This window comes from Capra hircus, chromosome 4 (genome assembly GCF_001704415.2).
Source record: "Capra hircus breed San Clemente chromosome 4, ASM170441v1, whole genome shotgun sequence".
In the NCBI taxonomy this organism is placed as follows: domain Eukaryota; kingdom Metazoa; phylum Chordata; class Mammalia; order Artiodactyla; family Bovidae; genus Capra; species Capra hircus.
Window position 1 is genome coordinate 25,818,947 of NC_030811.1, and position 17,193 is coordinate 25,836,139.

Here is a 17,193-nt window from a genome sequence, read left to right on the forward strand (position 1 = left end):
CAAAGATGGAGAAGCTCTATACAGTCAACAAAAACAAGACCAGGAGCTGACTGTGGCTCAGATCATGAACTCCTTATTACCAAATACAGACTCAAATTGAAGAAAGCAGGGAAAACTGCTAGACCATTCAGGTATGACCTAAATCAAATCCTTTATGATTATAGGGTGGAAGTGAGAAATAGATTTAAGGGCCTAGATCTGATAGAGTGCCTGATGAACTATGGAATGAGGTTCATGACATTGTTCAGGAGACAGGGATCAAGACCATCCCCATGGAAAAGAAATGCAAAAAAGCAAAATGGCTGTCTGGGGAGGCCTTAAAAATAGCTGTGAAAAGAAGAGAAGCGAAAAGCAAAGGAGAAAAGGAAAGATATAAGCATCTGAATGCAGAGTTCCAAAGAATAGCAAGAAGAGATAAGAAAGCCTTCTTCAGTGATCAATGCAAAGAAATAGAGGAAAACAACAGAATGGGAAAGACTAGAGATCTCTTCAAGAAAATTAGAGATACCAAGGGAACATTTCATGCAAAGCTGGGCTCGATAAAGGACAGAAATGGTATGGACCTAACAGAAGCAGAAGATATTAAGAAGAGGTGGCAAGAATACACGGAAGAACTGTACAAAAAAGATCTTCACGACCCGGATAATCACGATGGTGTGATCACTCATCTAGAGCCAGACATCCTGGAATGTGAAGTCAAGTGGGCCTTAGAAAGCATCACTATGAACAAAGCTAGTGGAGGTGACGGAATTCCAGTTGAGCTGTTTCAAATCCTGAAAGATGATGCTGTGAAAGTGCGGCACTCAACATGCCAGCAAATTTGGAAAACTCAGCAGTGGCCACAGGCCTGGAAAAGGTCTGTTTTCATTCCAATCCCAAAGAAAGGCAATGCCAAAGAATTCCGAAACGCACAGTTGCACTCATCGCACATGCTAGTAAAGTAATGCTCAAAATTCTCCAAGGCAGGCTTCAGGAATATGTGAACCGTGAACTCCCTGATGTTCAAGCTGGTTTTAGAAAAGGCAGCGGAACCAGAGATCAAATTGCCAACATCCACTGGATCATGGAAAAAGCAAGAGAGTTCCAGAAAAACATCTGTTTCTTCTTTATTGACTATGCCAAAGCCTTTGACTGTGTGGATCACAATAAACTGTGGAAAATTCAGAAAGAGATGGGAATACCAGACCACCTGACCTGCCTCTTGAGAAACCTGTATGCAGGTCAGGAAGCAGCAGTTAGACCTGGACATGGAACAACAGACTGGTTCCAAATAGGAAAAGGAGTACGTCAAGGCTGTATATTGTCACCCTGCTTATTTAACTTCTATGCAGAGTACATCATGAGAAACGCTGGACTGGAGGAAACACAAGCTGGAATCAAGATTGCCGGGAGAAATATCAATAACCTCAGATATGCAGATAACACCACCCTTATGGCAGAAAGTGAAGAGGAACTAAAAAGCCTCTTGTTGAAAGTGAAAGTGGAGAGTGAAAATGTTGGCTTAAAGCTCAACATTCAGAAAACGAAGATCATGGCATCCAGTCCCATCACTTCATGGGAAATAGATGGGGAAACAGTGGAAACAGTGTCAGACTTAATTTTGGGGGGCTCCAAAATCACTGCAGACGGTGACTGCAGCCATGAAATTAAAAGATGCCTACTCCTTGGAAGAAAAGTTATGACCAACCTAGATAGCACATTGAAAAGCAGAGACATTACTTTGCCAACTACGGTCCATCTAGTCAAGGCTATGGTTTTTCTAGTAGTCATGTATGGATGTGAGAGTTGGACTGTGAAGAAGGCTGAGCGAAGAATTGATGCTTTTGAACTGTGGTGTTGGAGAAGACTCTTGAGAGTCCCTTGGACTGCAAGGAGATCCAACCAGTCCATTCTGAAGGAGATCAGCCCTGGGATTTCTTTGGAAGGAATGATACTAAAGCTGAAACTCCAGTACTTCGGCCACCTCATGGGGAGTTGACTCATTGGAAAAGACTCTGATGCTGGGAGGGATTGGGGGCAGGAGGAGAAGGGGACGACAGAGGATGAGATGTCTGGATGGCATCACTGACTCAATGAACGTGAATCTGAGTGAACTCCGGGAGCTGGTGATGGACAGGAAGGCCTGGCGTGCTGCGATTCATGGGGTCGGAAAGAGTCGGGCACCACTGAGCGACTGAACTGAACTGAACATGTCAGAGAATGTTTTCTTATCTTCTGGGAGCTTTATGGTATAATTCCTATGTGTCTTTAAACCATTTTGAGTTTATTTTTGTATGTTGTGTGAAAGAGTGTTCTGATTTCATTGGTTTACATGTAGTAGTCCAGCTTTCCCAGCACCACTTGCTGAAGAGACCATCTTTTCTCCATTGGATATTCTTGCCTCCTTTGCTGAATATTAATTGTATGGGTTTATTTCTGTTCTCTCTATTCTGTTCTCTTGATCTGTATGTCTGTTTTTGTGCAGATCCCACACTATTTTGATTACTGTTGCTTTGTATTATTATCTGAAGTCTGGGAAGATTATACCTCCAACTTTGTTCTTTTTTCTCAGAATTGCTTTGCCAAATCTGGACCTTTTGTGGTTCCTTATAAATTTTGGGATTATTGTTCTAGTTCTGTGAAAAATGTCATGGAGAATTTGATAGAGATTGCCTTAAATCTGTAGATTGCTTTGGGTAGTATGGTCATTTTAATAATATTACTTCTTCCAGTCCAACAGTATGGACTATCTTTCCAATTTTGTGAGTCATCTTCAGTTTTCTTTATCAGTGTTTTAGAGTTATTAGCACATAGTTCTTTTACCTCCTTGGTTAGGTTTATTCCCAGGTATTTCTTTTTTTAATGTGATTTTAAACAGTTTTTTTTAAACTTTCTGATATTTCATTGTTACTGTAAAGAAATGCAGCAGCTCTCTGTGTATTAATCTTGTACTCTGCTACCTTGAAGAATTCATTTATTCTAATGGTTTTTGTGTGGAGTCTTTAGGGTTTTCTATATAGAATATCATGTCATCTGCATAGAATGACAGTTTTACCTCTTTCAAATTTGGTTACTTTTTGTTTTCTTTTTTTTTGTCTGATTGCTGTGGCTAGGATTTCCAATATTATGTTGAATAGCAGTGGTGAGAGTGGGCATCCTTATCTTGTTTTAAAATTTAGCAGGAAGACTTTCAGCTTTTCACTGTTGAGTATTATGTTGGCTGTGGGTTTGTCATAAATGATTTTTATTATGTTGAAATGTATTCCTTCTCTACCCACTTTAGTGAGAGTTTTTATCATGGATTGATGCTGAATTTTATCAATTGCCTTTTTTACTTCTATTGAGATGATCATGTGGTTTTTGTCTTTTTCTTTGTTGATATGGTATATCACATTGATTTGCATGTGTTGAACCATCTTTGTGACTCTGGAATGAATCCAACTTGACTATGGTATATGCTCCTTTATATGTATTATTGGGTTGCTTAAATTTTATGGAGGATTTTTGCATCTTTATTTGTCAAAGATGTTGGCTTGTAATTTTCTTTTTTGTAGTGTCTTTGTTTGTTTTTGGTATCAGTGTGAATCATCATAGAATGACTTTGAGAATGTCCCCTCTTCTTAAATCTTTTGGAATAATTTGAGAAGGATAGATAAGTTCCTCTTTGTATGTTTGGCAGAATTCCCCAGTGAAGCCATCCAGTTCTGGACTTTTTTTTGCAGGGAGTTTTTTGGTTTGTTTTTTATTACAGATTTGATTTCACTTCTAATGATTGGTCTGTTCAAATTATGTTTCTTCTTGATTCAATTTTGGCTGACTGTATGTTTCTAAAACCTTTTCTATTGCATCTTGGCTGTTCAATTTGTTGGTTTGTTCATAGTCTTCTTATTTTTTTTTGCATATCTGTGATATTGGTTGTTATTGCTCATTTCTTATCTTGTTTATTTGGGTCCTCTCTTTTTCTTGGTTATCTTGGCTAGAGGCTTATTTTGTTTGTCCTCTCTTGTTTTCATCGATATTTTCTATTATTGTTTTGGTCTCTGTTTTATTTATTTCCTCTCTAATCTTTATTATTTCCTTCCTTCTGATGACTTTGGGCTTTGTTTATTCTTTTCTTTCCCTAGTTCTTTTAGGTGGTAGGGTAGGTTATCTGAGGTTTTACTTACTTCTTGAGAAAGGCCCGTATCATGGATTCCCCTCTTTGAACTACTTTTGCTGTGTCCTGTAGATTTTTGCAAGGCTGTGTTTTTTATTGTCATTTGTCTTGAAATATTTTCTGATTTCCTCATTGACTTATTGATTTTTCTAGTAGGATGCTGTTAAGTCTTCATGTAATTGTTCCCCCCACCCCCTTCTTTCTTTCTGTGGTTGATTTCTAGTTTCATCCTGTTGTGGGCAGAAAAGATGCTTGAGAGACTTGTTTTGTGTTCTAGTATATAGTCTATCCTAGAGAATGTTCCATGACCACTTGAAAAGAGTGTGTATTTCTTTTTTTTTTTTTGAAGGGGGGTGAAATATCCTGTAGATATCAATTAAGTACATCCATTCTCTTGTGCCATTTAGCATCTCTCTTGCCTTATTAATTTTCTGTCTTGAAAGATCTGTTAATTGATGTCAGTGGGATGGTAAAGTCTCCTGCTGTTACTGTATTCCTGTTAATTTCTCCCTTTATGTCTGTTAGTGTTTATTTTATATATTTAGGTGCTCCTACATTGGGTGCACATACCTTAACAAGTGCAATGTCTGCTGTTTGTATTAATCCCTTTATCATTTTATAGTATCCTCCGTTGTCTTCCTTTATAGAGTTTGTTTTATAGTCCATTTTGTCTGATATGAATATTGCTACCCCTACTTTCCTGTTGTTTCCATTTGCATGAAATCTTTTTTCACCCCCTCACTTTCAGTCTGTGTGTGTCTTTCATCCTGAAGTGAATGTATTGTAGGCAGTATGTTGTAGGTTCTTATTTTTTTATCCAAGCAGATTTGAATTTTTTATTCTAGTTATATACTTTTCTAAATCCAGAGTTTCTATTTGGCTGTTTTTTTTTTTTTCCTTTTTTGATAATCTCCTTTGGGTGAAGCATGACTGTCATGCCTGTAATCGTTAAATTCCTTTTAATTCTTTAGATATGGTTTCCTTTGTTTCTTTGAACATATTTATATGAGTTGACTTAAAGTTTTTGCCTAGTAAATCCAACATCTGGGCTCCCTTGAGTAATTTCTACTGCTTTTTTCCTGTATATATGGGCCATATCTCACTATTTCTTTGTGTGTGTCATAACTTTTTTGTCAAAAACTGGATATTTAATATACTCTGGTAACTCTGGCAATCTTACTTCCCCCTTCCCTGTCCTTGGAGTTTGTTTTTGTTGCTGCTTGTTGTTGTTGTTTAGTGACTTTCCAGAAGTAATTCTGCAGTCTTTACTCTTTGTCATTCTTTATCCCTACTGAAGTCTCTGCTCAGTTAGCTGAGTGTTTGGATAATAATTTCACAGATTTTTTTTTTCATGCTTTTGACCAACATATCTCCCATCTTTTTATCAGTGGGCACTTTGTATGTTGGAGCATGCCTTCCATGATCTGGCAGTTCATAACTCTGTCTTAGCCTTCCCTTCCTAATTGTGCAGAAACTCAAAGTCAAGCATGAGTGAGAGGCTCAAGCTCTGTCAGAAATTTCCTGGGTATTTGCATAGCCTTCTAGATCCTAGGAGTATGTCAGAAGCGGGCATCTCATTTCTTATATTTTCTTTTTATGTTTTTTGGGCCAGTTTCTTGTTTGCCCCAACTAGAGTCACTGCCTGTGGCACTGCAGTGTTAAGCAATTGTTGCTGATTTGGGGGAGACAGATCTCCTGGGGATAGGACTTCCCTCACTGAATGACATCTGAGTGAGATGAGATAAAAATTAGCTTTGGGGAATTCCTCAGCAGTCCAGTGGTTAGGACTCCATGCTACTACTGCAGATGACATGGGTTCAGTCCCTGTTTGAACTGAGATCCCAATGCTGTGTGGCATGTTCCCCCACTAGGAAAAAAAAAAAAAAAAGATTAGCTTCATGAATGGGGCTATTTTAGGGAACATCAGGTCAAATTGTGACAGTGGTCTAGAGACAGGGCTTTTGATGGTGCTCCAGATTCATCTGCCCCATTCTGTGGCTATGAAGCTGCTGGCTTTCAGAGCTAGTATGGTTCGGAGGCCCTGCTTTTCAAGGCTACCATGAAGCTGGGAAGAGGGCATGAAGTAGAGCAAGTTAAAATACTAGATTACAAGGGCCTCCCAGGTGGCGCTAGTGGTAAAGAACCCGCCTGCCAATGCTAGGAGACATAGAGATGCAGGTTCAGTCCCTGGTTTGGGAAGATCCCCTGGAGGAGGACATGACAACACACTCCAGTATTCTTACCTGGAGAATTGCATGGACAGAGGAGCCTGGCAGGCTATGGTCCATAGGGTGGCAAAGAGTTGGGCACGACTGAAGTGACTGAGCACACATAGCAAACAAAATACCGGAAAGCATACCGTTCTTATGAAAATTCAGCAGCTCATCTTGAGTAAATATTTCTAGGATTGCTGCAAGCCTTTGGCTATTTTCTAAAGTGCTGAAAAAGTTGATTTTGAAATTTACACTAGTATTTTCATTGCTTTTATGGAGTGGTGGAGTTTCAGAAGTCCTTCATATTTCCAAAGTGCTTCTCCTTCTGTCTGTACTTTTAACCACTGTGCACATTGCCTCTGTTCTTTATGATGTCTGATTATGGCCCATGTCTATTTATTGTTAGCCATGAAAGTCCAGTCTTTGATTTCATTGAGAGCTGCTTGCGAAATAAACATGAAATGGTTATTTATGAAGCTGCTTCAGCTATCATCCATCTTCCTAACTGTACTGCAAGGGAGTTGGCACCTGCTGTTTCAGGTTAGTTGTATATTTGATAACTGGCTTGAATTTATAGTCTTATGTTTTTTTAAGTTCTATACTCTGCAGAATAGGTATTTTTGAACCTTAGCTCTGTATACATAGCCTTTCCATTCTGATATGTAGATGATTTATTTTGGTACTTTAATTATTGTTGTAGTTTCATATCCCTGGTTATACATCCTATTGATTCAACCAGATTGATTCATGGTTGATTGAATCCTTAGATGTGGAACCTGCAGATAACAAGGGCTGAATGTACTGCGCGATTTTCTATAAGGTTCTTTAGCATCCCCAGATTTGGGTGTCTGCCAGGGATCCCAGCAGATGTGGAAGGGTGACTATACTTCTCTTTCTGAAGTTATTTCCTCATATTCAGAGCATTTAAGTTTTTACTTAGAAAAAAACTAAAAAAACAAGTAAATTACATTTTTTTCATGTTTAAAAAGTCCATTTTCTCTTATAACTATAAATATTCCTATTCTTTAAATTCAGATATTAATGGGTATATTAATTTTTTAAGAAAAAGAATAAACTTTGTTTCCTATATTTAAAGTTTGTATAACTCAACAAAAAGTACTTTTTCTAGTTTTGATGGTATATTTTTATGTGAATTTTTGATGCTATGATCTAATTTCCTTGTGTGTATTTTTAATATGATTTTTCATGTGCTATATTTTCAGAAATATGCTAAATGTTGAAATGAGCCATATTAACAGTGACTCTTTTTCTTTCCTAGTTCTTCAGCTTTTCTGTAGTTCTCCTAAGCCAGCTTTGAGATACGCAGCTGTAAGGACCTTGAACAAGGTAGGGGTTCCCTTTCTAACTATTGTAACTATTGTTTTGTATCAGTGTTTGATTGAGAAACATTAAATTGAAGCATTTGGCTTTCTGTCCTAGGTTAGTAGATATGATTTATGGGCTTCACTTCTGTAGCACCTCACTTGCATTTGTGGCCTTACATATGGCTATAGATAGTAGTATTCAACTAAGGATTATAATTCATTTCTGACTTTAAGCATTTTACATTCAAGAGCCATACCATCCAATATGATGGACATTAGCCATAAGTGGCTGTTTCCATTTAAGTTAATTATAATTAAATAAAAATTTAAAAATTCAGTTCCTCAGTCATTGCAGTCACACTTCATGTGGTCAATAACCATGTGTTGTTATTGATTATCATATTAGACACTGCATATATAAAATATTTCCATCACTGCAGGAAGTTCTCTTGGACAAGGCTGGTCTATAGCAACGCCATCCAGTAGAAACACTTATATGAGTCACTTGTGTAATTTTACATTTTATTGTAGCCACATTGTTTTTTTATGATGAGATTGATTTTAATAATACATCTTATTTACCATCATGTTTATAAAATATATGATAATTTTATACTGGTTGCATATTGATACATTTTTACCTTCTAGCTTTTCATACTAAGTCTTTGATATATAGTTTATTTATTTATTTATTTATTTTAATTTTAAAATCTTTAATTCTTACATGCGTTCCCAAACATGAACCCCCCTCCCACCTCCCTCCCCATAACATCTCTCTGGGTCATCCCCATGCACCAGCCCCAAGCATGCTGTATCCTGCGTCTTTTGTATTTAGAGCATACCTCAATTTGGAATAGTCATATTTCAAATGCTTAGTAGTCATGTGTGGTTATTGGCTACCGTATTGGATAGCGTAAATCTGGAGGATACAGTGCAAAGCACAGGATGAATTAAATAACTATGAAAATTGTAAATGAAAGTTTAATATTATAGAAGACTGATATAATGTAGTTACATACAACACGATTATAAATTAATTGTATGAACAATTGGAAAAGAGAGAAATTTAGAGCAGCCTTACCGAACAATATGAATTGTATTTTGAAGAGTTTGATATAGGTGTACATTTCTTCATCTATAATCTTGCAGCCAAATGTATCTGAGAACTCAGCAATGTTTGAATTTTAGAGAGGTAATATCATGCCATCTCTTAAATTAATACTAACCCCTTTGTGCCTGGAGCAATTAGACACAGACACGTTAATATTTCTGCTTTATATATATGACTATCCTCACTAACTGGAATAAATTAATACTTAGTTTTACATTAGTTTGGGTCATGTTTTGCTGTGAAATGAATTTTGATGCCACTCCTTTGCTGAGTTTTCAGAATTTTAGCATTGTATGGTAAAGGATTCTATACCAGTAGTGGGTTAAGCAGAGAGGTGAACATCATCAATAAAAGCAAAGAATCAGGTCAATGACAGACATGTTTTAGTGACCATGTCCAGTCCAATTTGGCTGGAGTTTGCTTGCTTAAATACCAGAAGTATTGTAAGTGATACTAAGTTTAAATATCTTTGAGCAATGTTTATCCTTCTAGCTCCTACTCTCACAGATCCTAACATCTAGTAGAATAGATAACCATGAACACATGTACTGTGAGGAGAAACAATCCAACTGTAGTAAAAGACAGACTATGATATTGTTATAAAGGTTATAGAAACCTATGAAGATGAAGTGCTATGCAGTACTATAACTAGCAGTTAGTCATTTATCAAATAATGTAGCATACTTTATTAATCCAAAGCATTCATCTTGAAATAATTATTTTTTAACTTATGTTGTTTCATTTAGATTTTCAAAAGCCATTTACTTTAATTAAAATTCATATTTTCCTCTTTTATTTTTTAAAATTCTGGTCTTTATTAGTAGCAATTTGTTAAATTTTTTTTCTTGCCCTTCGACAAGGTGGCAATGAAGCACCCCTCTGCTGTTACTGCCTGCAATCTGGACCTAGAAAACTTAATCACAGACTCAAACAGAAGCATTGCTACCCTGGCCATTACTACGCTTCTCAAAACAGGAAGTGAGAGCAGTGTGGACAGGCTCATGAAGCAGATATCATCCTTTGTGTCTGAAATCTCAGATGAGTTCAAGGTAATTTAAATATGACCCTGTTTTCTCCCAGTCTCTGGCTTACCGTAACATTTCTGTTCTTAATAGTGTCTTTTGATAAACAAGTTTTAAGTTTTATGAAGTCTAATTTATTAATTTTTTTCTTTCACAGTTATTGCTTTCTGTGTCCTCAAAAACGTTTGTCTAAGTCTTCAGGATACTTTGCCATGTTTTATTGTGAATGTTTTACAGTGTTAGCTTTTACATTTTGGGCTGTGATCCAACTTGAATTAATATTTGTGTGTACGTTCAGGTTTTTTTCCATTGTGATTTCCAGTTACTCCAGCATAATTTAAAACAATTCTCTTTCCCCACTGGAGTGCTCGACATCTTTGTCTAAAAAGCAGATAACCATATAACTGTAGGTATGTTTCTGGGATGCTTATCACATTCTGTGGAACTATTTATTGGTCCTATGCCAGTATCATACTGTATGAATTAATGTAGCTTTATGGTACCTCTTAAATGTGTGGTCTCCCAACTTTTTCATGTTTTGTAATATTTTAGTTCCTTTGCTTTCCATATAACATTTAGAATCAGGTTATAATTTCCTTCTAGGATTATGATTGGAGTTGTGTTAAATCTATAACCAATTTGGGGAAAGGTAACAGCTTAATAATAATTATTCTTCAGTTCATGAATATGGCATATCGCTCCCTTTATTTAGGTCTTCTTTAATTTATCTGAGCAGTGTTTGGTAGCATTTACTCTAGAGGTCTTGCACATCTTTTGTTAAATTAATATCTAAATATTTTATGCTTTTAAAAATCCATTTTATTAACATTTCTATTTCATTGTTTGCTACTAGTATTATATTAAAAAATACTTTTTTTAAAACATTCCCATAACTCAATATTCTTGCTAAGTTCCCTTATTTTTTTTTAAGTTCCCTTATAGGTTCTAGTAGTTGTAATATACATCCCTTAGGATTGTTTTATGTAAATAGTCGTGTTATTGTGAATAGATACTTCATTTCCACTTCATTTCCAATTCAGGTACCTTTCCTTTTTTTCCTTGCCTTATTAAAATGACTAGGACTTCCAATACGTGTTGAGTAGAACTGGTGAGAATGTGTCAAAAAGAAAATCAAAATAGTGATAGATTTTAGTTAGATGAATTAAAGTTACAAGATTTTATTCCTTCATTTTTATTTAATTCTCACTCAAGAGGTGTAACTGACCCTATTTACTCTCTTCTTGTATTTACCTACTTTTAAAAAACCAACTTAGCCTGTGTATTCAAGTAGACATTTTGAATCTTTGGGAAACCTTGGGAGGTTATGAAGTTCATTTTGTAGTGTAGTTTACTGAATGCATCTCCTATGTGTGAATGTTTGGATACTTTGCAATATTCTGTGATTACAGATAATGTTGCAGTGGACAACCTTATGTCTATGTTTTCTTGAAATTTTGGTGGTGTGTCCTGAGGGTAAATTTCTAGAAGTCCATATGCTAGGTTGAAGAGTAGATAAGTATGTAGTTTCATAGAGAATGTTAAATTCTACCAGCCTGTTTCCCCATACCCTTACCAGTAGAGTACATATATTGTATTTTGAAGTTTTTCCAGTTTTTCCAGATGGACTAGAAAGGGTATCTCAGTGTAGTTTTAACTTGAATTTCTCTTATTATGAGGGAAGGTAAACACCTTTCATATTTTTAGAGATCATTTAATATCTTTTGAATATTGTCTGCTCGTGTCTTTTTCTAATTTTCTGTAGGATTTTCGGTCTTTTGTTTCCTTTATTAAAGTTTTTGTATATTAAGAGATATTAGTTCTTTAACTGTGAAATGTGTTGTGATATTTTCTCCCAATTTGTCATTTGTCCTTTGATTTTCTCATGATACTTTGGTCATGCACAAGTTTTTAATTTTTATGCAAATTTGTTGATCTTTTCTTTTATTGCATTGGGCTTTTGAGTAATAAGAATTCATCCATGGTGGGGGGGAAGAATTCACGCATGTTTTCTTCTAATATATGTATAATTTCATATTAAATATATGATCTATTAGGTTTTATTATTATATTTATAGAGAAATGGATCTTACAATTTTCCAGTGACTATCCAGTTGTCCACCCCGCCCCGCCCCAATTTTATTTGAAGGGCTGTCTTTGCCCAGTATTTGAGATACCACTTTTACCATATACTAAAGTTCAATATGTATTAATACTTGTGTCTGTTTGGAGGCTTTCTGTTCTATTCTGTTGTTCTCTTTATTCATAAATCAGTACAACACACTGTTTTAAATATTTATATTAAATATTTTAACTAAATATTTAAAAATTTGTATTAAATATTTTAAAAATTTATAAGGATATTTTAGTATCTGTTAGTCTCCTCTCAGCTCTTTATTTTCCTTAGCTGCTTTTACATGCTTATATTTCTTTTGAACTTTAGTACTAGTTCATCTAGTGGCTTCATTTAAAAAATCTCATTGGCATTTTTATTGAGATCACATTAAATTTATAAGTTTTCTTAGGGGAGAATAAATAATAATGTTGAGATATCCTACCCAAGAGCAAAGGATATTTTAAAATTTAAGTCTACTTTTGTACCTTTCATGAATATGGTATTTTTATATTAGATTTGAATGTTTTAAAAATTCTTTTATGAACTTTATTGTTGTTTCTATTATAAATCTTCTTTTATTCATTATATCTTCAAAGTAGTTATTATTCATGTGTATGAGTAGTATTAGTTTTGCATGTTAACCTGCTACCTTGCTGAATTATTTTATTGAGTTAGTTTTATCATCAATTCTCTGAAGTTTTCCACATTATTTTGTTTTATCATCTGTAAATAAAGATGATTTTGTCTTTTATTTTCTAATTTTTATTCCTCAATTGTTTTCTCCTGTCTACTCACATTGGCTAATAGTGCCAGAATAATGTCAAATAATAGTCAAGATAGTAGCATCCTTTTCTTGTTTCTGATCTTAAAGCAAATGACTCTTGGGGTTCTCTATTAAGTAATATACTGCCAATAGGACTGAGGGAGTATGTGTGTGTATGTACATAAAATGAAAGTTTTCATCCATTCCTATCTTATATTTTAAAGAATTTTTAAGTGACTTTCCTGGTCCAGTGGTTAAGAATCCACCTGCCAATGCAGGGGACATCCAGGAACTAAGATCCCATGTGCCACGGAACAACTGAGCCCATGTACCACAAATACTGATGCCCATGGATTCTAGAACCTGTGCTTTGCAATAAGAAAAGCCACCATGACAAGAAGCCTGCTCACTGCAACCAGCCCGCGCTTGCCACACCTAGAGAAAGCCCACACACAGCAATGAAGAGCTTGTGTGCCAGAACAAAGACCCAGCACAGCCAAAAATAAAGAAAAAGAAGAATTTTTATTAGGAATAAGTGTTGGATTTTATCAAAGGCTTTTTAGCTTCTGTGGATGTAGTCATATTCTGTCATATTCCTTTTCTTCTTAGACTCATTAATATTGATGAATTATATTTATTTTCTAATGTCAAACCATCCTTGCATTCTTGGTATACATTCCATTTCATCATGGGATATTATTTTCTTACTGTAGGATTGGAGTCTGTTAGCCAGTATACCACCTGGAACTTTTGTATCAGTATTCAGAAATTATTTCTATCTATAATTTTTCTTTTTGCACATATACTATCTTTATTAGGTTTATATGTCATTGCTTCATAAAGATTGTGGTTATTTACCTTCATTTTTTATGCTCTGAAACAACATATATAGATTTGGGACTGTCTGGTTATTGGGACACAATTCTCCAGTCTCCATAAATTTCTTGCATTTCTACACACCCAGCAAATTACACACTAACTGCCCTTTGTTTCCTACTTTACCAGTTTTGTTCCCTTTGTATAGTACAAAGTTTCTCCAATATCAAAAGATGTAAGCATCTCCCTTAAGTAGTAAAGGGCAGGTTTCCATACAGCCCTAGAAGAGACAGTCCTCCCTATAGCAAAAAGCAAACATGCTTATTGCCCAGTGTGATAAACATGATGTTTCCCTTCTGAATAAATGACTGGCATGCTTACTGCCCACTGTCAAATATTCAAGTTCCATATCTCCGATTCTCCTGTAATGCTGCCTACTGTGGGCTCAAGTGTTATCTGGTCCTTTTAGCATCATCCTGTGGGTATTGGGGCTCAGAAAACTAAGCCCCAAATGCCAGTACACTGGCTACTGCTTTTGCTGTGAGTGAATAACTGTCTTTCACCTCTCATTCAGGATCCTTGTGTTCTCTTCTAGCATCCATGAAATTATGGTAGTCTAAAGTTTGCAAATAGGGTAAAAGTCTCACACCCTTTTTACTTCTTGACACTGGTCTCTGAAATTGTGGTAAAAATTTCCTAGAAACTACTTTGTGAAGTAGTTCCTTGGTGACTTTCTCTGTTTCTTGTCTGTAAAGCAGTCTGTTTAAGTTTTTTATCTTTAGTGTTCACTTTAAAATTTTTATGTGAAAATTTTAAATGTAAAATTTTAAAATATGCCCGAAGCTTATTTTGCTTTGGAGCAAAGGGAGGGGTCTCTTGAATGCACTTCGTTTTTACATTGCTTTCTATTTTCCTTTCCTGTTTGATTTTCTTTCACAAAGAACCATTATTGTCATTTTAGTTAATTATGGTGCCTGCTTAGCTTGTGGTAAACAAGAGGGAATGTATGCTTAAGTAGCTAAAGTTATAAAGATGAACGTCCTTTTGTGTTTTTCTCTAGGTGGTAGTTGTACAGCCATTATAAAAGGTGTGTGTCCTTTTTGTTTGTTTTTTTACAGGTCGTGGTTGTGCAGGCAATTAGTGCTCTCTGTCAGAAATACCCTCGAAAGCACAGCGTCATGATGACTTTCCTCTCCAACATGCTCCGAGATGATGTAGGTGGACTGCTTTTTAATTGTGGGAAGTTGCTCGCTTCAGTTCTTATTAAAGCAGCTTTCTTTATAATCTCCGCATGCCTATCAAATAATATTCTCAATTCTAGCTTCTGTCTTATTACTAAACATATTATTGCTTTTGACTTTCCCACTTAGAGGGAAAAAACGTTTTTGTTTCTTTGAGAAGGGAAGGGAAATGAAATTTGAATGTTACATCATAAGCCTTGGAGTAAAATCATTTTTCCAAAAAGTGCCCTCAGAGTGAATGGCAGTTTTTCTTTTTTTTTTGCCAGGGAGGCTTTGAATATAAGCGGGCCATCGTGGACTGCATTATCAGCATTGTAGAAGAGAACCCTGAGAGTAAAGAGGCAGGTCTAGCCCACCTCTGTGAATTCATCGAGGACTGTGAACACACCGTTCTGGCTACAAAGATCCTCCACTTGTTGGGCAAAGAGGGTCCCAGAACACCTGTCCCCTCCAAGTATATCCGCTTTATTTTTAATAGGGTTGTCCTGGAGAATGAGGCTGTCAGAGCTGGTGAGTAATGGAGCACTGATGATGAGCATAACTGGTAATCTTGGGAAATGCTTAACTCAAGGGAGTGGTAATGAAATTGGAAAATGACATTGCAGTGTCTATTTGGTGGTGGGATCTCAGAGCATACTTAGGCCTCAGATATATAGCTCTCTCTTTGTATTCTAATTTCCATCCTGATTTCAGCCTTGTATCAGAGACAAATAACCCTTGACCTTCAGACTGACAGAAGACTTTGATGGTGTCATCCATTTTTTTCAGTTAAGGCCTCAAGTATGCATGTCTTTGAAATTTGTCTCCCACTGTAGCTTGTAAGTGACTTTGAACAGATCCTAGGAATTTTTTTACTTCTTTCTCTCTAATTGTTCTTCTCCTTAGCATGTGAACTGGTCCAAATCTCTCCTGTTAAAACTACAGGCCTTCATTTGATTCATTGTCTCTCACTAGATACTGACCATATTTCCTGTTACAGAACCTTGAAGCAGCCTTTACCAGCTGCCTCTCTGAACTTACTTTCCATTTTCTATTCAATTCACTATAATCTTGCTCTCTCCCTTAAAAATCTTCTGAAGCTATTTTTTTATACAAATCTTTTATTGCATATATGATTTGCAAACATTATCTTACTGTCTCTTCATTTTCCTGTGTCTTTTTTTTTTTTTAATTTTTATTTTTACTTTATTTAAAAAATCCTTAGAAGCTAGCTGGAAAATCAAGTTAGACACTTTAATGTTCTTATCCTTATTCACTTCAGTCAATTTGATGGGCTGTTGACTAAACACTTCATGAAACTCTCTTCCCTTGGTTTCCACAAATAGCCTGCATCTTTCCATCATTCCTCAATCTTCTTTGCCGAGCTTCTCTTCCATTCCTTAAAATGTTCATTTTCTTTAGGGGGTTGTCTTCTCAACATCCACATTCTTTCTGGTGATCATTTTCAGAGCTCTGCTAAGATGCTGTGGTACTGTAGTCATGTTTCTCTCCTGAACTTGTGTGTTTAGCTGTCCCAGGCACTTCAAATTCAGCTTAAAATTCAAACTGTCCCAAACAGAAATCCTTATATATATTGTCCACTCAGTTGCAAGACTAGAACCTTATTCCATTGTTTTATAACTCCCATCCACCTTTTCGCAAAGTTCTGTCCGTTCTGTCCCCTCAATATGTATTCCTTCATTCCCTTTTATCCTCAGTTTTCCTGAGGGCTGTGTTAGGCTCCCATCCATTTCAGATGCCCAGTTAGTCCAGCTGCTTGTACTCTCACCCACATCCAGTATATTCTCCACTCTGCTACCAAAATGGACGTTGCATACAAAATCTGCTCACAAATTTAGTGTAGCACACCCTGCTGCAGATACACAGATTCATCCTGTATTTAACTCCTGTTAATAATAATTTTGAGGTTAAACTGGAACCTATTTTTGTTTTGTGTCTAATCTCTCACTTGTCTCCTCCTGCTCTCCAGCACAGGTCCAATGCTTCAGCCTTACTCAGCTGCATCCAGTCCCAGAATCATTCCACACTTTATTCTCTGTTCTGAGGGCCTTGCTACTTTTCACTTCTCTTTCCCTCAAATACTCTTTTCCTGCCTTTCCTCTGGCTAACTCTACTTGTTCTGCAAGCTTTAGTGCAGGGAGTCAGTGTGAGCTCTTTGTCTCCTCCAGTTTTGACTTAATGTTCCTTTCTCTGCTCGTATAGTATCCAGGATATGGTTCTACTATGGATTTACTATGTTGTAACTATCTATTTACACCTGTCTTTCCCACTAAACTACAACTCCTTGAGGTCAAGGGCTACATCTTTTATCTTTTTACCTTCAGCACTTAGCACAGCTCCTGAAAAAGTTAAATAAGGAATAAATCTTTGTTGATACAGTGAATTTTAATAATAGAGTTTTGGGTATTTTTCCCCCTATGTGTGGGGCTGGTTGTTTGAGGTTTGTTTGGTTGT

At 36.1% G+C, this 17,193-nt stretch overlaps 1 protein-coding gene across 1 annotated transcript in view; it reads left to right on the forward strand.

The window, feature by feature from the left end:
* COPG2 (coatomer protein complex subunit gamma 2) overlaps positions 1-17,193 on the forward strand; it is a 143,328-nt gene that overhangs the window by 65,019 nt on the left and 61,116 nt on the right. Inside the window, exons 10-14 of the mRNA XM_018046921.1 lie at positions 6,755-6,888; positions 7,628-7,695; positions 9,645-9,833; positions 14,617-14,712; positions 15,006-15,249. Of these exons, the coding sequence (XP_017902410.1) occupies positions 6,755-6,888; positions 7,628-7,695; positions 9,645-9,833; positions 14,617-14,712; positions 15,006-15,249 (731 nt within the window). The remainder of the gene's footprint in view (positions 1-6,754; positions 6,889-7,627; positions 7,696-9,644; positions 9,834-14,616; positions 14,713-15,005; positions 15,250-17,193) is intronic.